General features: G+C 38.7%; 2 protein-coding genes across 2 annotated transcripts in view; one reads left to right on the plus strand and one right to left on the minus strand.

Moving 5' to 3' along the window:
• LOC136833414 (bromodomain-containing protein 8-like) overlaps positions 1 to 7878 on the plus strand; it is a 41698-nt gene extending 33820 nt beyond the window's left edge. The window contains 6 exon segments of the mRNA XM_067095546.1: positions 801 to 1150; positions 1633 to 1764; positions 2179 to 2328; positions 3789 to 3966; positions 7307 to 7508; positions 7726 to 7878. Coding sequence (XP_066951647.1) covers positions 801 to 1150; positions 1633 to 1764; positions 2179 to 2328; positions 3789 to 3966; positions 7307 to 7462 — 966 coding nt within the window. The 3' untranslated portion in view covers positions 7463 to 7508; positions 7726 to 7878.
• Positions 7879 to 11046: 3168 nt separating this feature from the next.
• The window catches only part of TBC1D5 (TBC1 domain family member 5), an 86956-nt gene continuing 72969 nt past the window's right edge, over positions 11047 to 25033 (minus strand). The window contains exons 13-17 of the mRNA XM_067095548.1: positions 24481 to 24727; positions 16657 to 16863; positions 15667 to 15872; positions 14465 to 14617; positions 11047 to 13338 (exon numbers count right to left, since the gene is read on the minus strand). Of these exons, the coding sequence (XP_066951649.1) occupies positions 13210 to 13338; positions 14465 to 14617; positions 15667 to 15872; positions 16657 to 16863; positions 24481 to 24727 (942 nt within the window). The 3' untranslated portion in view covers positions 11047 to 13209. The remainder of the gene's footprint in view (positions 13339 to 14464; positions 14618 to 15666; positions 15873 to 16656; positions 16864 to 24480; positions 24728 to 25033) is intronic.

Below are 25033 nucleotides of genomic sequence, written 5' to 3' on the forward strand. Positions count from 1 at the left end.
ACCGCTGCTGGCATAAGAAAAAAGTTTTTTCAAAAATTCACCATAAATCGAAATATTGTGCTAGAGACTTCAAATTTGTTGCAAAATGAAGGTACATGATTGAATATTACTAGAATGTAAGAGTTTTAGCTACATTGCGTTTTTCGACCATTTCGTCGAAGTCAAGTTGACTGAAGGTTGAAATTTTTTGTAGTTGACGCACGGTGCGTCCTTGGCACCCAACAGACAATTTTAGTCGACGTATGATACGTCCAGTAGGCGTTTAAGGGTTAAGCACAAAAGAAGTGACTCTTTCTGTTTTGTTGTACCTATTGTTCCTTGATAGAGGGCAGGGTAGTTACCTACACTAAAACAAATGAATCGCTGCCGCGAACTTCAAATTTTTAACCGCTGCACCAGTAGAAAAGTATAACTGTGTAATTACTTGCCAAGTATATATGAAACTTAATTTTGTCATGAAAATACCATGTTACCAGTTTTTAAGCCCCATGAAATGCCTACAATGAGAATATGGAGAAGCTTTATACTATTAATAGGTTCCTTTATATGGGGTAATTTAAATATCATTCAAAAATTCATTTACAAATTTCAAGACCAATTAAGTGGTAAATCTATCATTAAGGTCTGTAGATTATCAATAAAAAGCTGATCATTACTGAGATTTCAGCTGCAAATCTTTTTCAAATGATTCAGAAAATCTAGGGGAATGTTGTAATGGATTTTTCACTTTGTGTTGAAGGATTCAGATGCGGGTATTTAACTGGCTAAATACTGAACTACAGTATGTTTTCCTTTTCCAGAATACTGAGAATTTTATGTCATCTAATGTTCAGAGCAGTGGAAGTGATGAGAAGAGTTTAAGAGCCACAAAGGATCGTGATATGAAAAGAAGAGAAGAGAAACGAAAGGATCAGCTGAAAGAGAAGAAGTTGGAATCACTCATTAAAGAAGAAAGTGGAAGTGAGACCATGAACAGAAGAGAAGATAATTCAGAGTCTAGGGATAAAACTGATGATGACGATGATGATAAGAAAGTCAAGGTAGTAAAAGACTCCAAATTATACAAAGAATTAGAAAGCCAAAGCAAGAAGCCTGATAAAAGTGAGAAGAAAGATTTAGATGACTATGAACAAGATAACTCAGAGAGCAAGTAAGTATGAGCACACACACAGTTATTAATGTTAATAGGAACATTCTGTTTTGAACACAGGATTTAGACACTTTATTTATCCATCTTAATTGTATTATATTTGGTGGATAACGTTAAGATGTGCAGTATTATTGGCTTTTAAAAAATTTAAAACTAGTGCAAATTTTTATTTTTTAGATACATAATTTCATTCTTGTATATGTCAAGACATGTCTTTATTTTGTCAAGAATTTGGTAGTAGTGAGTAATGCATTGCAGTTGTACTATATTAATATTGTTGAAAACTGTACCCAAACTGTTGAGACCTAGCCATTACATTTGAGTGTCTCGGTGCTGCTTATTATTTAAACGATTTTCATGTTTTAAACTGTTGAGGCCTAGCCATTACATTTGAGTGCCTTGGTGCTGCTTATTATTTAAACGTTTTCATGTTTTAACTGAGTTATGATGGTGCCTATGGTCTCTTTTCCTTCTTAATGTAGGGATTGGATGAGTGAGGAAGATGGAAATTTTCAAAGAAGTGGGAAGAGGAAAATCTCAGGAGCTGATTACCTTGGATATTCCCCACAGATATGTGAATCTGCTCCAACTTCTCCAGCATCTACACATTATGGGTAAAAGTGTACAGTTGTTGTATAGATAAGACTAGAAAATCATTATATAAGTATGGTGTTTTTTTCTGTGCTAAATACAGATAGCTCACCTTTAAATAGTAATATTTAAAAGACAGTTGCACAGGCACCTCATTTATAGATTTTCTATGGTATGTAGTAGTCAACTCAACTTTTTGCATGACTTAGGATTTGAGAAAAATAGTCTGTTATTGCAAAAGCAATCAGATAGGCTTAGGTACGGAAACTTCAGTCAGATAAGTGATCAAACATTTATCGATCAGTTGTAAAGTAATGGTTGCCAGTTTATGAAATCCCATTGACCATGAAACATTTTTAATGCTTTTGAAATGTAAGTTACTGTATAAGTTTCCTGGCATTTTTGGTAAAGATTTCTAATAGTTTACTATAATTTAGTGATGACTTGGAGAGTGAACGATCTTACAAATCCTGGAAGAAGCCCATCATGATTTTGTGGAATGAGATAGCTGCTCACCGCTTTGCATCCATCTTTTTACGTCCTATCACAGATGAGCAGGCACCAGGATATCACTCAGTGGTGTACAGGTAAAAGAAGAGATGCGTTTTGTGCATGATCAGTTCTTTGCTAAGATTGTTCCTATGAGAATACAAATCGGTGTTGTGTTTTCTGAAGGATTATTCCCGATGCCAGGTGGAAACAGTCTTTTTATTTGGTAACAAAGTGTTTAATTATTGGTAGGTAGATAAATAGTGGGGTACTGGTGAGTTGTAAGTTAGTAACCCAGTACTTTTTCTTGACTGCTGTCCTATATAAATTTCATATCTGTTCTCAAAGACTATCACTGTTGAAGCTGTTCATCATATCTGTTCTCAAAGACTATCACTGTTGAAGCTGTTCAGTTATTTTTGTTGTTGACTGATTGATTCTGGTTACAAGTGTGACAGCATTTATTTGCAGGGAGAGTGTGTGGTAGTTGCTTAGCGTCCCCTCTTGACTGTTTCTTTTGCTAGTTGCTTTGTCCCCTCTTGACTGTTTCTTTTACTAGTTGCTTTGTCCCCTCCTGACTGTTTCTTTTACTAGTTGCTTTGTGTCCCCTCTTGACTGTTCCTTTTGCTAGAGTAGAGTCCAAATTCTGGGTTTCCCCTGTAAGAGGAGAGTGCTGGCTTGTTTTCTTTGTAGTTAAAGCATCACAGGAAGGGTTAGGTGAACTGCTGCAGGGATCAGCACATAAAAGCCAAAAATGATTCACTGAGGTTGGGTTGGAGGGACTTATTCCTTCATTGATGCCACTGACTCTGCTTGACTTTCACGCCTAAGTTACTCTGCCATGTCCAGTAAACCTTGCTCAAACAACTATTTATCAGTTATGTTGAATGTGTTGGACTTGACTAACTTTTGCACCCTCTTACCTTAAGGATGTTCTCAAATACCTAAGATAATCTTAGTGAGAATCATATGGGATCCCCTGGAGTAGTTAAATTGCCTTCATATCACCAATCACTTTCTCTGTAAAGTACTTACCAGTGCCCTCACCCTCCTGATGGCTGAAGCTTTTCTTTTTTTTTTTTTACTTATTCATTTCATTTGTATTACCTTGAGATCCATCTCCCTGCTCCAGGCAGAGCTATGTCTCCTCAGGAGCAAAGCAAAGATGGAGCATACCTCAACTAATATGGGTCGTCCACACCTGCATTGATTCAAGTGTGTGTTGCTTTTTGGTGTATATTTTGGATGGTCTGCTTCTTGAAATAAAATGCCATGGTCTGAATTCTTAAAAACAAAATATTTGCACATTTCCAAGGTTACAATTTTGCATAAGAAAATCATACTGTTATAAAATTAGTGTGTATTGCATTCATGGAAAAACCTTTGTGATCAGTTCCATTTATTCTGCTACTCTTGTGTGTTGAGAAAAGATCCTTTTTATTGCAGTCTTGCAAGTCATTCCTATGCATAAAATATAATTTTATAATAAAGTAATTCTAGATAAAAATACTTGTCTTCAAATAACTTTTGCACTAACTTCTGGATTGTTTTCTTTCAGGCCAATGGATTTACAAACCATCAAGCGCAATATTGAAAGTGGTATCATTCGAAATACAGCTGAATTTCAGCGGGACATGATGCTCATGTTTCTCAATGCTATTATGTATAACACTAGTGACCACAATGTCCACCAGATGGCTCATCAGATGATGCAAGACACCATTGCAACAATTGAGGTTAGAAGTGTAAATTAAAGAGTAATGATGTAGCATAAATAGGTTAAGTGAATAAAAGATAAGCTTTCATTTACAGTTTTAGAAATTTCTTTCAGCGCTTTGAACCCTTTCAACCTAATCAATTTTAATTAGTTCTTCTTGATGCTGTAAGTAGCTGGAGAGAAGCAATCAATAAATTATTAATTACTCACACTTAAGACATCCAATCAGCTATGAAGGATGCTTGCATTTCCAAGCTCCAGCTTAACCCTGTTACACTGAGGCATTGTGGGCCAAAAGAATTTTCTTAGATGCAAATTGAATATTGCAGCTAGAAAGAAGTAAAGAGTGGACATGTAGGTGGTAAGAGACCAAAAGGAATGAGTAAAGGGAAAAAAGCAGTGCAGGTGAGGACTTCAGGATTATGCTAACAACTTATAGCACTGCCCACTCAGAGCTGTGCAAGACACTCTTTACAGTATTCCTTTCACATGACCGCAGAAACCATTATCAAAATAACACAGAATGCTGTTGATTGAAACCCATGGAATTATTTGGGAGCTAACACATAAATATTCATGCCTTTCTGGAAAGGCTCAAGTATTTATAAAATTTAATGAGTAATGGGTGTTTAGTGTGACAACAGCTAATCAAGTTACCTTACTCATCTGCATCTTTTTCCTTCAAATTCGTTGCTTACCCAAAATCCCCTCATTGGCCACGTTCCTTCTTCAGTAGGCACTAGACACCCCTTATTCCGCAGTCCATCTTGACACAGCAGTTATTTCCCTTACCTTTGTGAGTACCTCCCAGCCTCATAATCCTAAGTTGACTTTTTGTACTAATAGTCAGAACTACTTGCAGCAGCCAGTCACTAAGCCAAAACATTAGAAGGAAATAAGGCTGGTGCCTGTTTTTAGAGGTTAGTGGACAAGGGAAGACTTCAGGTTTGAGTCCTGGGCCCTCAAGGTTTCCTAGGATGTTTATTGCATTCCCATTCTTAATACAGGTTTTCCACCACTGAACCATCCTGCTGCCTTCTAGCCACCCCTCAATTCTAGAGATGGATCCTTGACAAGGCAGTGGCTTCCATGTTGAGGAAGGGTGCCATTGAGGAAGCTTTGCTAGAGAAATTAGGGTACTACCTCTGTAGGGGGGTAGTGCTGTCAGTAAGGCATTGCTTCAGGTTCTTTGCGGTGTTCCTTCAGCCCCTAGTTGCCACTTTTTATTACTTTTACTGTACCTCCATTCATATTCTCTTTCTTCCATTTGACTATACACCCTCTATCAATTGTTTCATAGTGCAGCTGCGAGGTTTTCCTCCTGTTGCACCTTTCAAACCTCTCAATTTTCCTTTCAGCGCTGAATGACCTAGTAGGTCCCAGCACTTGGCCTTGGGCCTAAATTCTATATTCTTCTTTTACTAGGATACTAACAGTAGTCTGTTCCTTATCCTGAAGGCATTATGAGGTTAGAGACCAATTATAGACCTTGTGTGATGGGAAAGTTTGTTCCAGTTCTTGGCTGTTTGCTTTTTTCTGTGCATAGCCCTCCACCAAACTTTGATGCCCACTGCCACTTGGGCTCATTGTCTGAGTCTTCATCCCTGGCTGGTCTATTCATTCTCTTGGCAGGGGTAGGATTACATTGCAGGGGCACCTGGATATCCTTTTGGCATTGTCTGATCTTAGGGCTAAAGGTCAATATGAAGCCTTCACGCAAGCAGTGTTCCTCAGGATATTGATGGATACCAGAGTTGGTCTAGCCCTTGGGTGACAGGATTTGTCTTCTCCAGGACACCATGCAGGACTTCTTTTGTCATTGCCAGTCATGGCAGGTGCTAATCGGTCATTTGGTACCTTTAGAGAAGCTGGTTCCTTACAGTCAGTTCCACATCCACTCCCTTCTTTGCCAATTACTATACGGTATTGTTGGAGGGCAGCCACTATGTTGTTGTACACGTCCATTAGATCTTTTGTGGTTGCAGGTTTTGGTCTTCCTTGATTTGATGTCATCAGAGGTGTTGATAGGGCACCATCTGTTAGAAGATATACCAGGTCAAAGGAGTGTGGTCTGCTGCATATTTACTTGCGTTGTGGAATTTCATCTTCAGCCTCTAGTTATTTGTGACTACCTTGCATAGCCTGGATCTTGTTAGCATACACTGACCTCACTTATCTGTGGAATTGGGAATGTACAAGGTCAGAGTCCCTTTGTCTGCTGACACTGATCTTCATATGGGTGGAGGAGCACAGTGTTACCATTGTGCTGTTTATCATAGAAGTTTGCACAGTGTTGGTGGAACACTTATGAGCCATCAGATTCTTCCCTCCTCATGATCTCTTCACTGTGATGTCTACAAAGGTCGGCAGATATTGAACCCAGTGGCTTGGGCAGTTGATGCTTTGAACAGTCCCAACTTGAGTCTTCTGCATCAGGGTTGGTGAATTTTGTTACTCTGGCAAAGTGCCAGATGATACCCATAGCTCCCTTTTGTCCTCACCAGTAGTTTCCAGACCTTTGACCTTGTGAAGCTGCCATATTTTCATCCATTACACAACCATCCTGAATCACTTCATCATATATAAAGGTTACCTGTGACTGTTACCATGCCTTGCAGATCCTCAACCAATTACTTCACCACAGAAAATCAGGCAAGTTTTGTTTCTTGGTGTAATAAATAGTTTACACCTCTTCAAAGACTTGGTTCCAGTTATAAAAGTTGCCTCTTTCTACCATGGAATGTCAAGAAGTGTTCTCTCTTGGTCATTTTATGTTTCAGAGTTGATCTCTGCAGGTTCTTCTGTAGTATGGTGTGGATTAGGTATGAACAGAATATCTCAAGACTTATTTTATCGCTTTGCCCAGTTCTAGTGACTGACGTCACTGGACATCCTTGCATGCCTCCATAATAGAACTGATGGTAGTTTAAGGACATTGATATTTTGTTTGCCCCAGACTTTTTTTTGCCAATGTTTGATCTTCAGAGAAACTTGGATTTCAATGCTTTCTTGCTCTTGCCTTCTCCTGTGCTTGGTTTATGCGTCAGCCAATGACAAGTTGTGGAAATATCCTGAGAAGAAATTTTGTCAATACAATATATTTTCAGTTTATCGATTTAGGAAGTTGAGTAAAGTTTTCGTGAAGTTCTACTTATTATCAGAAGAAGGTAAATTCATTTAAAGTTCCTTTTATTTTGAGAACAAGCCTTTTAAGAGGTAAAATTTTTATTGTAAATGGTGGTCCTGGTAAAATTTTTTATTACTCAGGCTGGCCCAAAGGATTTTCTGTATTTTATGAAAATATATATAAGCAGGTTATTACATTTCAGAAATGCTTAAATCATCTTTTTCTTTTGCAGTCATTTCTTAACACCCAGATGTTAGCAAGAGCAGAAGAAACTCCTCAAAAATCATTAAGAAGAGAAACTCGTGAATCATCAGCAAAAAGAAGTGATGACGACGTTAAAAGAAAGAGGGACCATCAAGATGATAAAAGTGCAAAGAAAAGAAGATAAAAGTATTTATCCTACTTGACCATACTTGGTATATCATAAATTATTGGTAAGTATACTTGATTATTACCCAGACTTTGGTCCACTGCGTAATTGAATAGTTTTTAAAAGCAAACTTGAAAAGCCTCTTGCCAACATTTGGCTGTAGATGGATATTTTCAGGGTACTATTAAATGGTATAATTTTGTTTAATTTGAAAGAAGCATCAAAAGAAATTTTTTTCTCTGGCTACAGCCATAACTATAGCTTTTTTTTGTATTTTTCAGACTTCTCTTCTCTTCTTGAAGCAAGTTCATGCAACTTAAACTGCATGAGCTTGCTACATAATGGATTCTGCTGTGCAACAGGTTTTGCATTAACCATGTTAATATAAATTTAGACTATAGTTTCTTATGAAATATATTAACTTTTGTCATTAATGTCAGTGTTATTTTCCCTTCAATATCAAATTAAGATTTTTCATGCTGTCATGTACCTACATATTTAACACTGGATTAGGTCTTACTTAATATGTAAAATAGTATATTAGCTATCCCTGCTGTCACCAACCCTTATTCTATTTTTAACCAGATCCTACTAGTGCTTAGAGATTTTTCCCCTACATAAAAACCTTCAGGTTTTTCTTTATATGAACAAAGTGTCCTTTCATTCTGTGTGTGCTGATGAATGCCATACACCTAAGATGGTTAAGTTGAATTAATCTGCTACAGAATTGTTAGACATAGTGTTAAAAGTCACTGGCTTCAGCTGAAGAGACTATGTTTGACCTAAAACAAGCTGTCAGCTACTAATTATTTGCAAACATAAATATGCCAAGTTAAATTAAGAAACTAAAATGGCAAGAATACAGGTACAGTAATATTCAGGAGTCTGAAGCAAAGCTTTAAAATTGACCCCAGAAAACCTTGAAAAATAAAAACCCTCCTCTGAGAATTAAGGCACAGAAGGCCAAAAAACATTGGACAATAAAGGAAAAGCAGATGTAAAAACATTAAAAAAAACAAAACCTAATTTTTCAGCAAAACATGAAGGCCATCATATAAAAATTAATGCATGGAAAGATGTACTTTACAGCAATAACCTGAATGGTACATGTTGACATAGAATTGTCAGTTATTAAATAGCAATCTAAAATAATGCTTGCTGACTACATTATCCAAATGGAAACATCGTACTTTACCTCTGGTATTTGCACTCTACTACAGCAACTGTACTGGTTATCTAATACTCTGTCCTTGGCATAGTAAAAAAAAAAAAAAAAAAATTATGCCACAGTAACGAATATCAAAATCAAATAGGGCAAATTCTACATTCTGATAAGGCTGACCAATCTTAAAAAATAATCTTTCAATGTACACTCGGCAAGAAAAGTGAAGATACAGTTTTCTTTAGATTTCGTTCATCGAATTTTAATTTTTTTCTTACAGAAAACACATAATCTTGGTAAATTTACTCTAGAATATGAAAATACAATGCAAATTATATCATATATCAGAAAACACATAATCTCGGTAAATTTACTCTAGAATATGAAAATACAATGCAAATTATATCATATATGTTAAATCTGCAAAACAAAAACATTCAGATACTTAAAAACACCATGCATGTACGAAGTAATCAGAATTGCTCAGATGACTTCGTTCATAGAGGTCTAAAAGATTGTGTGTGGATATCTTGGTGTAGTACTGTTCATCAGAATGACAATACTTACTCGTTTTCTGTTATGAACAGGCTTATTATTGCATCATCATAAGAGGTAAAGATAATTTCTTTAATTTTTACACATTTGTATTTCATTGTGCTAAAGGTCAACTGGAATTAATGGCAGTAAATGTTGTGACAGCTGGGGCAGGTTGACCCAATCTATTTAAATTCACAAGAGCGTTCCTAACGATGTGTGGAGTACCGCGATAACTTTCGGTGGAAAACACAAGTAACTGGATGTTTCTTTAACGCTGCCTCTCTCTCCATATCTAAAACACTGTACAAATATAGCTCTCTCTCTAAAAGAAAAAAATGAAATGAGTACAGTCTCCACATGTAGGCCTAGGCTTACACCATAGCAACTCACTCTCTCTCTCTCCATTGCTAAAACATACTATACAAATATAGTATCGCTCAATCTCTAAAAGAAAAAAAAATTAATGAAATGAGTAGCTCTCTCTCTCTCTCTCTCTCTAACATTGCATTCGTTCCTTTATTGTTCCCCAAGTTTTTCATTGGACATAGCTCAATTTAACTCCTGAATTCATTATGGAAGATCGCGTTTCCGATTTTGCAAGCATTCCATTCATTGTGGTGTCATAAATTCATATGTGCAAGGTTACTTCGTAGGTTATGTGGAAAAATGTTTATTTTGCTCAGAACTGTCGCTGCAAATTACAACTTGAACGAATACTGTAAAGCTTACTACTGCATTTAAGTATCAATGATTTCAGAACCGTAGAATATGATTGAAAGTTATAGGAGGTCAAACAAAACACAAACACTATAAGACTGAAGCTCCTCCCCTTTCTAAAGATGCCAGATGTCTCATTATTTAGCAATATATGTCCGAAGATTTAAAAAAACTGTATCCTCACTTTTCTTGCCGAGTGTACATTACTACAGAAGCACTATAAATTCCACCTAATACCCAAATGCTGTTGGCTCACTAGGGAAAGCAAACTGGACAGCATTATTTAGTACATTATGTAAAATGGATTAGGTCAAGTCATTCCTTAAAACTGACAGTTACTGAAAACTTTTGACTTTTCTACCATTCTTTTCTCTACCCAAAGTATAGTACTAATCCCATAATAGAAAATCATATTTTAAAGCTGAAAAACATTAAAATCTATTAACTCTAAAGTTGACTGACACATTTAAAATTTCAATACAATATAATTTCAACTTTTAATTTTATATTAAAAATAAAATCTTAAAAACTCTTGTTGCACTTACCACAGTGAATTGAAAAATGTCCCTGGCTGGCTGTAGAAGTTTTGGTCCGATACAGCTTCTTTCCCCAAAAATTCATGAAAAAATATCATGGAGAAAAGACTCCTTATATGAGTTTTCTCTGCCTTGTCTGCAGTCATAAGGAACACTTTCATCACTTTCATTATCACTATATTCTTGCTAATGTGTGGGATCTTCGGTTTCATCATCCAACAACCCCTAACTCAAAGATGGCCAGAATCAGAGGGAGATGCACATAGCTGGGGAGATCTGGGATTAGCAGCAGTACCTTCCTCCATGAAATCAGAAATACAATCCTCTTAAGCTGCCAATTAATTATTTATGGCCCATTTAGGCCATATAGAATCCCCATGAATTTAATTTAAAAACCAAAGTGCAAAATAAAGAACATTCATATGAGGTCCACTGGACACAAACTTAGTTAATATTTGACCTACTGAGTTATACAAAATTCAGAGGTTTAATCACTCCAGTTTAGGTTTGTAACCCTACTATTTAACAGCCCCTACAGAGACCAAACGAGATCTGAACCCTAGTTGATATAAACTGGAGCTAGCACATGATACTGTAGTATAAACTAAAAATGTCAATTCCAATTTAAGGCAGTTGATGAACAAAAAACCTCAGCTTTAAATGTTTATAATAAAAACTGTACAATATTGAGACAATGAAGGAATGTTAATATCACAGAGACCAAAAGTTGATAACATTCCTTAAAAGGTAAAATGCATACTCAACATACTGCCTTTCATTCTAACTTTACAAAATAGAAATGACTTACATCAGAATCAAAGTCATACAGCTAAATGATATGAAACTTGTTCACAATACCCACTACATCAATCGAAAAATACCTCTCATAATACTTAAAAGGGTATTTTGCTTGTAAAGTAACGGAACAAATTTAGCTAAAAAATTTCAGACAATGCAATTGAAGTTTATCATTAAACAACACACTCAGAACATTGAGCAAATAAAAGTTCTATACTCCATTACAATGAGCAACACATGGATTACTGAAACTGATACCGCATAGTCCAATGTGCACTATGCTTTCCACATCTAATTTCAAAAAATTCTGAATATTCATGCATATTTTTGTAGTGGAAGATATCTGGTACATGAACTAGTCTACAACATCTAAATATGCAAACTGCATTATAAACTGCATTTACACCAGCACATCACATATATGCCTTCACAAGATAATTATATGCAATTTGTCTATAATGAAACAAATTCAAAATTTTAAAAATTATGGCCCAATTCTGACTAGCTGATTTAATATCATGGCACAAACAAATTCAGAAAATGTTTTCCATCATGCCACAAATGTTTCCTTTAAAATGATTTTTTTTTTATTTACTCTGGCCTTCATTTACACACTACTAAGAATGAACTGTACTTGATAGAGATTTGTTTATACCCTACCATAAATCACGGAAATTTATCACAGAATGCATAATAGTTATCACAATGTCTGTGCTGCAAAATGGAATGGCTACATGAGATTTTACAAAATTTATACATGACTGTCCATGAACAGGACCTGTTTGTACATGGTTACAGTTGTCCCTCTAAACAAGTAATGAACTTGAAACCTTCCTCTTTCAAGTACGACAGCACTTCGGGGCCACAGAACTATGCTGATATGCCAGTCCCAGAACAAATTTGCTTAGCAGTACAATGATAACAGAGGAAGGTTACATGTATCTTACTTCCACTTACAGAGTATTCTTGTCTTTTCCTTTATAACACGTCACAGCAATTGCAACAGCAATTGCAAAATGCAGAGGAACTGGAAAAGGTTTGGGTTACAGTTCTTTGGCAACGGTGGTTTTTTAAAAAGTTACTGGTATCTCCCTAGACTAACAATATCTATTGAAAACCATTTAAATATTGATTTTTGTAAAATACTGTAACTTATATGATTCCTGAATAATATTTTAATTAGAACCAATGATACTGCAAAAAATTTCGACTTTCCTGAATGGGCACAAATCTAAATTTCTAATCCTAAATTTCTAAAACCAATTAATTTATTTTAATGAGGTTTGCAGCGACACAAAACACGGGTCCCAATATCTGGCAAACCCAAATTTTTAGCTCATTAAATAAAAATGTGACACCTTCAGACAGTTTTCTGGTACTCCTAAGAATAAAAATATTTGCAGCCTTTTTCATGCACCACTACAGTAAGAAAAATGTGGTTTAATGTCTGAACTTGAAAAAGACAAAATTATCACTGGGATAACATTTTTACTGCCAGTACAAAGATCATGTTAATAGTGGCAAGCAAAGACTGTCTTAAAAGAACTTCATCAGTCTACGACATTACTTACATTTGTATTGATTTATTTTAAATATAAACATCTTGTGTATATATATATATAGTTTAAAAAATAGCCAACAAAACCTGTTTATAGAAAATATTTATAATTTCTAAAATGCATTAAAACTGTGGGCAATTAAAAATGGCGGGATTTTGTTGTTAAAATCTAAACTTCAGAAATAAGTTCTGAGTAGACTAACTGGTAACAATGTTACCTAGATACATTTCCCACAGTCAATCAGAACTTACTATTATCTAAACTTTACAATGTTAAATCAAGGCCAGCGTAATTAAAAAATAAATATAAAACTGCTATTTTTCATCTTTTGCCACCTTCAAAATAAAAATGATCCTATGGAACCATATGCACAAAGCTGAAAAATCTGATAAAAAGATAAAATTCAATAAATATAAAATTCTTCCAAAATTTTAAAATACTGCAGGTCAAGGCATCTCAAGTGATTTGTTCATTGGCATCATTGGTTTCTAAAGGATGGTGCTGAGTAGGAGCAGACGTCAAACCATTGGATCCGCCATTTGAGCCAGCTAGTTGCGTTCGCACTCCAGACAACGTTTCTACCACCTGCAAAGAAATCATAGTGGTTCCTTGTTGGGTATCAGCAAAAGAGAGCAAAAATGCACTTAATAATACAAGTACATTCATATTAATGTGTAGGCATCAATATCTGCATTTAGTAAACCGATTACGCTATCCAGTTAAGAATAAAATTAATGCACGGTTCGCATCAAAGATCTGTCCTTTAAAATAAAACTAAACTTATGAAATTCATCTGGCAGACCAAGGATCCATAAGTCTTAATATATTTGTGCTGGATTGAATATTTTACTTTATTTATTCTCTATGTAACCAAGTACAAAATTTTCTGTTCAAGGTTGGTTGACATTACAAAAGCCAAATATCCAGATCTTATATGGTACTCATCAAACATCAAGGTTTAAACCAGTACGGGCAATTAAAAGGCAAGCTAGAATGACTTTGTTTAACTTTTTTAAAATTAATGAATATCATAGCATTATGTATGATTTGTTCTCTTTTAACTTCTTGTTACCTAGTTCATCATTTCTGGTATCTTGCCATTTAATCAGGAGGAGGATTTTAGAGATGTTATCTAATCTGGTCATAGTTGCTTCAGTTATGTCAGGCTCTATCAGTGACCTCAGTCCCTTCATTTCTAATCTACAAAAGTGATGAAATTTAATATTTAGCTTGTCCTACTAGACAACTTTTAGCAATAACATAGCTTTATATTTTCATAATTTCTCATGCAGTTATTTCTGAATACTGATAAGTAAAACATGAAATAGCTTGATTTATTTCATGTAACTTCACCCAACACTACTCTCTTTGAAGATTTACAATCATCTGTGTATACACTACTATTTATGTACTGAGTCAACCATTTGCCACTTCTCAATGCAGTACACAAACATTCACGAATATCACACAAGATTACTCTGTTTTTGAAAGAGGAAAAATTACTACATCACACTATCTAGAAACTAATACTTTTCTCAAGTACAGCTTCTAGTCATGTATATTTAATATTGAGAACTGATTATTAATCTTTAACTTTGCAGTGCAAAAATTTGGCACAAACTTGAAACCAAGACATTCACCATTCATCCCACATGACCCATGTTATCATGCCAATAGGAAACATGGAAGAAACTAAATGTTTAAACATTACCTCTGTAATTCCATCAAGAGCAGTTCTAACTGTGAGATCTGGCTGCACCTGCAACTGGGCGAGTCGAGTCTTCAGAGCAGCTGTGTGGTGTGACAGATTCATGGCACAGCCGATACATATTGCTGCTAAATCTTCAACAGTCATACCGGCCACCTATTACAATTCATATGAAAACTTACATTAACATAGTACTGTTCATAATGAAAATAAAAATACAAAACATTGCTATTATTAATCCTAATTAACTGCAATAATTTACTGTACATGAAATATGTCAAACAACTATTATTTATTATCTATGGATGCTCAAACAAAAGTGATGCAACCTGTCTGGTAATAATTCACTAAATACTACAAAACACCATCAGATTGAAGTGAAAGGTAAGTCAATAAATGGATGAAAATGAATGATATAACACACAGATATCAAAAAGTTGCTAATCATGGAAGAACAGCTTGGAATAAATCTGCACAAAACAGAACTGCACAGATGAACGAGGCCTTGTGGGATGGTCTGGGCATGTGCAGTGGGGTCTTTGTTTCTCAGGATCTCCCAAGTTGGCGTGGCTAGGACACCTTTTTACGGAATGTGGCTATTTAATGGATTTGCAATTTTCTCCCAATAAAACATTTTCCCCCACAAAGTCATGAACAGCCTTATTCTGTGCAGTGGCTTTCTGCTTGCATTAAAATGACAGACCTTGAAACAAAACAGACCTCACTGCACATGGCCAGACATCTATAGTTAGCCCCCAACATTCTAAAACCTTTGGAACAAGGAGACGATCACTGCAGAATCCAAGTCTGTCAGGAAAATTTACTTAATGGCCCCTTCACCATGGAGGATACTTTCCTCAAGATTTAATCACTGATGCTATTTTACCTTTCATTCCTGAGCCCATGAAAGTCTATAAAAGTGATTCAGTGGTTTAACTGACATACTCGAGAATAACAACTGTTACAAAACAAGAAGGCCTTTCCTCAAAACTTAAACCAATTCTGTGCAGTTCTTGTCCTTATACCCACCTCTAAAATATGACTGCATGAAGTAAAATGCTACTGGTTTACTTCTACTTGCTTTTGTCACCGGCATCATTAACTATTTATAATCATTAAAAACTGTCAACATTCACTGTCACTAAAAGGTTACTATAATGTAGTCCTGAGTCTGTTCTCAAAGCGTGATTCAAATAGGTACAAACCTCTGAACCATTGTCAGCAGATTGCTTTCTCTCAGAACTATCTTCCTCACTTTCATCTGAAGAATGACTGACAGTGCACCGACTTGTCAAAGGCTCACTCTTCATAGCCACTGGTGCAGACTTGGTCCTAACTACAGACAGTTCCTTCATTGCTGGAGTTAACTCCGTTACTTCATCGTTTGGCCCCTGAGACATCACAAAAGCGACTGAAAATGACCAAAATGTAAATTAGAATAAAAACAATCACCACATTTTTTGTCAGTATCTCATGTTATCAAAGTATCATGCCTGTAAGATATTATCTCAAAGTCTACAAAGCCATGGAGTGTCATTATGCAAGTTTGTACAAGAAAGCATTGTAATTAAACTATGTGCAAGCCAAACACCACATTTTTTATTCTCAATTATACTGATATACTGTAAATAATTAAAGCACCTGATACATAAACTAATACAGCAACACTTATATTCAATTTGTGATCAGAAACTCAAAATATCCAATTATACATAGTTTAAGAAGATATACTATCAGAGACAAACAACAAAGCATTGATTGTTCCTACCAAATACATAATCAAGTAACAACATTTTTTAAAGATAATAAAATGTCTGTAGTCTGGCAGTACACTGAATATCACAAAATATCAAAACATCTCACTAAAATTGCTTGATAAAAAAAAATTGTGCAAATGAATTTTGAATTTTATTTCATTAACTTCTCTTATACCATACTTATTTATTCTCTAACCTAATTACCAAAATTTTCAATTTCACAATTGCTGCAACTATAGCTTCAATAGTAATGGCCCTTGGTTCTCTACAAGCACGAATATTGATAAAACATGGAATGACAAACTTGTATGCCAATTCTAATAACTAAACCATCAATGGCTTGATTAAATTTTTTTTACATAACCTTAAAATTATATTTACCATATTTACCGAGCGAGTCCATGAAACCTGGAATAAAGCCCTAATAATCTATCTAACCTGTGTTGGGTGAAGGGGATGGAGGTGACTGCAAGGACTGGTGACGCGTTACAGAGAGCTCTCTGGGTCTACCCAGTTTTCCTCCCAGTCTCACCAGACCAGACACAACCTTACTGGCACGAGTTGTTCCCTGGTTATTTTCCAAATTGTCACTGGTTCCAATCTTACTACAGCTGACATTCGAGCTATTGCTGAAGATCACAGCAGCTGGATTTCAAACAACAAGAACATCAACGAATGGTTGTTAGCTCTACAAAGAATGCGAACAACTTTTGAAAAGTCTTACGAGTCTATTGTGGAGAAGGATGTGCGCACAATACATTGGCAGAAATATAAAATGCATTCTCATGACACAAACTAATTCATGACAAGACACCTTTTAACATCAAATATGACCTTTTCTCTGGTAGCATGTGCAGTACAAATATCCACTCAAGACTTTTCAAATCATGTTCAAAGCAATTACAAGAGCTCTATGGCACATATGATATAGCAAACTAGCCAAGCTTCCATTACCAGATATCACACTACCTTCCAAATCTCCTGAACTTTAGGAGACAAGCATTACTATACTTCAAAATTAAATTTATATAGTATATACATGTTTTTACAGTACAGTACATAAAAAATGTGGTCTTAAGAACTAACCATTTCCTAGTCCCAGTGAAGAAATTTTATGCATTTATCTAAAAACCCATTACTATACTAATCTACATTGCAAAATATACTTTATCTAGTCAAGTATAGCTATATTAATCTATATCAAGTACAATAAATTTACCAATTAACTCTAGTTTTAAGTAATTTTAAAACTGATACAAAGACTTTGTCAAAAAGATAAGCCTAAATTTGGATAAACAGTACCTGGGAAACAAAATTTGTGTTCATTTTCTATTTGTCCCCTCTTGGTTCTTTGTAGTTTGTCAGCTTAGTGACTTACTTCAATGATGAAATTTAATGATTTTAGATTTTATTTATAGCTTTGTTGCAAACAATAAAATCATACTCCAACTTTTTTTCATTTTATCTATCTCCTTTCATAATGATTTCTGATCAAGAAAGAAGTGAAATACTGTGACAGTCATTAAAGCATTTATTTACATTATTTTAGATGAAAACTTTTCTTAAAACTAAGACTCTATGATGACAGCCACTGAATCCCACATAATATGGCACTTATCATGAAGAAAATGATATTTTTATAATAAATAAAGTTTGCTCATACTTACCTGCAGATATATATATAGCTGTATTCTCCCAAGGACCGACAGAAATTCAAAAACTTACGGCACACACAGTTGGGCCAGGTGGTTGTACCCATTCCCCGCCACTGGGAGGCGGGCATCAGAACCATTCCCATTTTCTATTCAGATTTTCTAGAATCTAGAACTACTGTCCTGAGGAGGAGGGTGGGTATTATGATTATATATATCTGCCAGGTAGGCAGAACAAACTTTATTTTATTATAAAATATCATTTTGTTCATGACACTTACCTGACATATATATATATATTGAATCCCACCATTGAGGGAAGAGACAGAATAGGATTTAGGAAACAACAATGTAGGTATTTACCGGACGCCTTGTTCCTTACCTGTTAGCATTGCTGACTTTGTGATTACTGTCACCCAAGTCTGCTTCTGCTTTACTAGAGACCCAGCGAGGTAGGGACCTATAAAGTTGGGAAATCTAGATGATCTGTCAACAGGGGCGACCACAATGTGACTAGACCATATGACTTACTATTGTGGCTCGTTTACAAACGAAAACAATCACCTGATTCAAGCCTAGTTACGCCATGAATTCATAACATAAACTAAGGACTGGGACTTCCATCACCACCGGTGGAGACCCACAACCATAAAACAACACCACTAGAATATTTAAAAACACACCTAACCAAAATTAAAGGAGAGAAATGAGAGTCGCTTGCCCCCAAAATCGTATTTGCGGAAAACGTATGCCCTTACGCACAGCAATTTCATAGGACGTCTTTACTTCAGTAAGATAATGCCGGTTAAAGACAGAATTAGCCACAAAAAGGGCAACTCCAGAATGTCATTGAGACAGGTTTTTCTGAAAGCCACTGAGGTGGCAATGGCCACTGAGCCTTGACTTTCAAAGGTTTCAAACTCGCCTGAACACTGGAATGGCATCTATGATGGTGTTTCTTAAAAAGAACGCCAGAGCATTCTTAGAGAGAGGTATACTCAGCTCCTTAACCGAGCACCATAGATTGTTAGGAAGGACCTCTCCACCCTGGGTCCTCTGTGGCAAAAATTTCAGAGCCCTGACAGGGCACAGGGTCTTCTCCGGGTTCTTTGTCCAGTGATGTCCGTCAAGCCCTTAATTTCAAGGGCCTAGCCAGGAAGACGGGCTTTCATTCTTGCAAGAAACATGGGCTCAGAGAGCAGACCGCATCAAGGCCTCTAAAACCTATAAATCTTGCTTGATCGCTGAAGTCACTAACTCTCTTCGCCGCTTGAGCAGTTAGGAAAATAGTTTTCTTGGTTACGTCTCTTGGAAGGAAGCAGAATGTAAAGGCTCAAATCTTTTTAGACATAAAGGAATTTTAGAACAACATCTAAATTCCCGAAGGTAACTTAGGAGAGCTACCTAGAATCCAAAAGACCTTAGGAGATCATGAAGGTCTTTGTTGTCTCGATAAGTCAAGCTGCCTTTATGCCTAAAGACTGCTGACAGCATGCTTCTGTAGCCTTTGATGGTAGGTACTGCCAGCTTTAATTCCTTCCTCAACAAAAAAAGAAAGTCTGGGGACACAGTGAGGTTGTGGGGTGAAAATTCCTTAAGTTTACACCACTTCCTAAAATTGACCCACCGCGACTGGTACACTGCACTGGAGGATTTCCTGGTGTTGGCGACGCTTTAGCCACTGGTCTAGAAAAACCCCTCGCTCTGGAGCAACTTTTCGATAGTCTGAATGCAGTCAGACTCAGAGCTGGAAGGCTAGTTTTGTGGTACCTCTCAAGGGGGGTTGTTTGGAAGATCTATTCCTGGGGAAGCTGCTCTGGAAAATCCACTAAGAATGTCATGATCTTTGAACCACTCCGCTGAAGGCCAAAAAAGGGGCTGATTCCCGCCCCTTCTGAGGCCTACAAACTTGGATAACTTCCCAGAACTTGAATGGGGAAAGGCATATGGTCCAGACCCGTCCAGTCCTTAAAGAAAGGCATCTACTGCTATTGCCCCGGTCGAGCACGGGAGAGCAGTAGAGGCAGCCTGTGTCCTGGGATTTGCAAAGAGGTCCACCAGGGACGCCCAAAGCTTCCAAAGCTCCAGACACACTTCTGTGTGCAGAGTCCACTCTGTCGAAGAAGTTGGTTTGCCGACTGAGAAGGTCCGGTGCATTCTCGACCCTGCTACGGGCTGGAGAAATGTAACTTGACGAATATGCCCACAGCAGATCTCTTTGCAATCAGAACAGGACGAAACGAGTACCTCCTTGTTTCTTGAGGCACGCCAGGGCCGTGGTGTTGCTGGCCTGGATTTGAACCACTCTGCCTAACTTGATTTTCGAAGAACTGGACAAGAGAATCGCCTTCCCAGTTCTTTAGATTGATGTGCCAGGACACCTGTTCCCCTTCCAGGTGCCTGATTACCTCTCTCGCCAGTGTTGCTCCTCATCTCTGACGTGGACGCTGCTTGGAAACAAACAACTAGGTCGGGGGTTCTGAAGAGAGAGACCCCTTCTGCCAATTTTACAGGATCGAGCCACCACCGTAGATGGTCCTTGACAGAGAGAGAGATCTTGAGAGACTCCTCTAGATCCTCCTTGTTCGTCCATTTGTCCGTTAAAGGAAAACTGGAGGGTCTGAGATGCAACCTCCCAGGGAAACAAACTTCTAGCGATGAAATGGTCCCCAGCAGACTCATCCATTCCCTCACCGAGCATGTTTCTTTTTCCAGGAAGGCCGGGAAACTTTTTGAAGCAGTGTTGCTGACGTTCCTGGATGGAAAAGCTCGAGTGCCACTGAATCCATCTGAATCCCCAGGTAAAGAATGGACTGAGCATGGACTGTGATGTGACTTCTAAAATTCACACAAGAAGTCCCAGGACTGGCCAGTCCAATGTTGGAATGCAAGTCCTCCAGACACCTTTCTTTGATGAAGCTCGTGAGAGCCAGTCATTCAGATAGAGCGAGGGGCATAAGCCACCGCAACGCTCCTCATCAGACTCCCCAAACTATAGGAGCCGCATCTAGTCCTAAACAGAGCTCTGAACTGGTACACTTGTCTCCCAGGACAAACCTCAAAAACTTTCTCGACCGAGAGAATAGGACATGAAAATAGGGCCTGAGATCCAGAGACCATCCAATCGCCTGGTCTTAACGATTTATAACAGAGACTGAGACGTTCCATTTGAACTTCTCCTGATGACAAAATGGTTCAGTCTGGTTGACGTCCAGGACTGGTCTCCACCCCTGACTGTTTTGGGAACCAAGAAGAGACGACAGAAACCTGAGACTCCAACCAGGACTGGCTCTATGGCTTCTTTCTCGAAAGCATTTGTTCCAGCAGAGGCTGTTGCTTCTCTGGGCGTAAGAGGCGACAGATCCCTGGGAGTTGAGGACGGGGGTTTCGGAGGAACGGGATCCTGTAACCTTGTCGACACTGAGGGACCAGGAGTCCGCCTCTACTCCAGGCTTCTCCAAAACAAGAGAAGCCTGGCTCCTACTGGTGTCTGGAGGTTTGGTGAGTCATTTCTGCCCCTTGGGCAAGAAGGGGCTCCGCCTGGAGAGGCCCTTCCCTCGAGAAAAGGATCTTGAGGAGGAAGATTTTGCCACGAAAGGGCTTCTGCCTTTGGAGGCTAGTCCCTGCATTTCGAGACGGGACATTAGGACGCCTGGAAGACTGCACAAGGGAGGTCCTGAGTAGCCTTCTTTAAGGCTGAGGCTAGATCCTTGACTAGCGGCTGTGGAAGAGATGGTTAGACAGAGGGGCTTAAAGCACCCGCCTCTGAACAGGAGAAACTGACTTCGCTGCAAAATTGCAGTATAAAGCCCTCTCTTCAAGAGGGTCGTCAAATGAGAAGCCAGTTCATCCACTATCTCTGACGGCCTTGTCCATGCAAGACAGCACACTGGACAGCTCCCAGAGAGATAGAGTCTGACTCGAGTCCTCAAGTCCAAGGCCCTGCACCAATCTGGGTGTTGAAGACCTCCATAGTCCTGAAAAGGCCTTTAGATGGTGGTCACAGAAAGCCGCCCAGGTCGCCTTTTAGAAGAAAGGAGAGCCCTCCTGAAGGCCGACGACTCGCGAAGTCACCTTTGGGAAGAAGAAGGACCCTGGAGCCAATTTCTTCTCCCGTCCCACTAACCCAGCTTTCCCACACAATCTAGACGGGGTAGAGCAAAGGAAGATTTGCCTTGAGATTTCTAACTTCCATCCAAGAGTTAACTTTCTTCAAGGCTTTTCTAGTAGCGAGCTAAGTCTTCATCTGCAGGAAGCCGGCGATGATTTCTCACCTTCAAGAAGCTAACTGCTAAGGGGGATAGAGGAGCAGAAGGCTGAAATTTATCAGGAAATAATTCCTTCAGCATACTGGCCAAAACCTGATAGTCGGAAAAAGACAAAGGGGGCTGTTCTGCTCTGCAGAGTCCGACTCCTGAGACAAAACCTCCCTCTTCGACGGGAGCGACAGGAGAGCCTTCCGGATTTGAGGAAGACTAAGACCTTTAGATCCGATTCGCAAAGAGACCCTTCTTGTGCGAAGAAGCAGAAGAACACCCGGAGCGGCCCCGCATTAGAAGGGTCCTGCCGAAAGCCTCTGACGAGCGCCCTGCTCGCAAGCTGCCGAAAGCACCTGACGAGCATCCCTGCAGAAGCCCAGACGGGGATGGGAGAGAAGCCCTGGTGAGCATCCTGCCGAACGCCCTGAAGAGCGTGATGAAAGCAAGACGAAGGCCATGTCGAACGCCTTGCCATGAATCTCATTTAGCAAGAAGCTGAGCTGCAAGAGGGGCGCCCTGAGCAGCCAGAGAAAAGTCAGAACAGCAGCCTCCAGAGCGCCACGACGGCAAGGAAAGCCGGTTTAACCGCATTTAACGATGAGGACGACTAGGAGAACTCACAGGAGAGAGAGACGAACGAAGAGCAGGAGAGGGAGACTCTTAGACCTCTAACTGGCAGCGCCCACCTTGCAGTGCCTGGCGAGGCTCAGACCTTTGCAGCGAGAAGGAAGCCAACTGCCGCTGCATGCCCTGGAGAAGACGCCAAAGGGAAGAAACTTCTCAGAGAAGGGCTGTTTTATGAGAAGAAGAGGGGAAGGAGACGCCTCTCCTTCTACCATGGGCGCACTTTATTGCTCCTTCTTGGGCGGCACGCCAAAACGCCCTCCCCAAAGAAGTCCTGGTCCTTCTGTGTATGCAACTCAACCAGTCAGGTGAAGAAATAATACACGAGAAAGAGGAGGAGAAGGCCCTCCTTCGGTAAGCCCTCTTTGAACGAGTCCACCGAGAACACGACCCAACACTATGTGAGAGGGCCGTGGACGCAGAAGCAATCTTTAAGGAGACTTGTGCAGCATCCATCCTTGGCAGCCTGGGAAACATCAATACCTGGCCGGCGGGACGCCAGATCGTGGGGGTCCCCAACCCTCTTTGCGAAGTTCATGCCCACTCCCTAAGTCCTGGGAGAGTTCGGTGAGGTCCAGGCCTAGAGGCATTATAGGGCCCTGAGACAACACTCTGCACTTCACTACACTCAATAGCCGCACTTTCGACCTAAGGCACGTAATGGAGTTCAAAATCTGCGCAAGGGCACATCTTTCCGCAGACGCAATCACAGGTTCAAGGCGACTTCAGGGAAAGGTGAAGCATTAGTAGGATTAACAGGTGACAAATTAATACCCTGACTCCCACCAGCAGACACTGGAGGAAGACCCTGATACGTGGTCACGCCTAATCTTCATATGTATGGTCAAGCCTTCCAATCAGAATCAGCAAAGACTCACATCTCTTGCAGCTGATCATCCAACAAACAGACATGCCCCTACATCTCATGCATACTGAGGAGGGCCCACCGCTTCTCGGTAGCCTCACCTTACACTCCTTCACAACACACAACCTGAAACTAGCAGAACTACAACCAGACATCTTGTTCAAGAAAAGCCAAACCAAAATCAAAACAGTCCACAGAAGCGTATGCCTATCCACAAATCCAAAGTCAAAAAAACCAAAAGACAATCAGGAATACTTGTGGAAAAGTTAAATCCAAGAAGGAGGTATTGACAACAAGTGTTGACAATACCGCGACAGAGAAAATCTGAGAAAATGGGAATGTCTTGATACCTCATCTCCCAGCTGGCGGGAGGCATTTGCACCACCTGGCCCAACCACTGCAGGTCAGAAGTTTTAACAACTTGGCTGTCCCTTCAGAGAATACAGCCATATATATATCTGTCAGTAAGTGTGAAACAAAATGTAATTTATAATCTCATAGCAATGTAACAAGAAACTTTATGGTATAAGACAGATGATCAAGCATTTGCCAAGGCCTTGGCCAATGCTCAGGAGATAACTGTCTATATTCAAATTATTACTTGAGTGAAGAAAATCTTCTCCTATTTAAAACAAAAAACTCTATAGAGAAAATACATCACGTTGGCACAGCCTTCGCCAAGGCAACGTCTGTATTTAAATTTATAGAGTGCTGTCCATCCCTCAACTACAATAATTGTGCTACAATCACTCTACAACTACATGAACCCTTAAAATTCACCCACTCAATCACTTTCCAACAACTAAATACAGCATATTCTAACCATCAAGATACTGAGAACTGCTAAAGCTTCAATATTTACCATTTAGAGGATCAGTAAATGCATTGGGGGAGGATAATCTTCTGCCCGAGGATGCTTCCTCAACACTGGGAGCTTGATCGCCTGAGGTGGATCTCTTCTTACCTATGTGTTGGGGCTGTGTTCTCGGGACACTGGATGACCTCGTTTGACTAGTTACAGATGCTGCCACTGTCTGGCCATGCATGTACATCTGTCTCTCCAACAGTAGTGGAATAAAAGGAAAGGAGGCACCAGAGTAATCCGGTTGCTTGGATATTGCTGCAAACAAAATAATCCTGGGTAACTCACACTAGCTCACTAAACTTCAACAATGTTCTCATAAACTCTTGATGTGTTATCATCACCCTAATTACTATTTGTAAGGTAATTTGAATAAACACATACTTCTTGCTATTACAAATCAAAAGGGTACTTTAAATATATACTAAAAAACTACATAACGCTGAATTCCATAACTAATAAATGAAAATTTTCCTAGCCTAACCCGTCCAAAAATGCTTCAATTATGCAATCCACCCACCTGCTCGCGTTGTTCTTCTTTTATTATACAATC

Source organism: Macrobrachium rosenbergii, chromosome 51 (assembly GCF_040412425.1).
Source record: "Macrobrachium rosenbergii isolate ZJJX-2024 chromosome 51, ASM4041242v1, whole genome shotgun sequence".
In the NCBI taxonomy this organism is placed as follows: Eukaryota; Metazoa; Arthropoda; class Malacostraca; order Decapoda; family Palaemonidae; genus Macrobrachium; species Macrobrachium rosenbergii.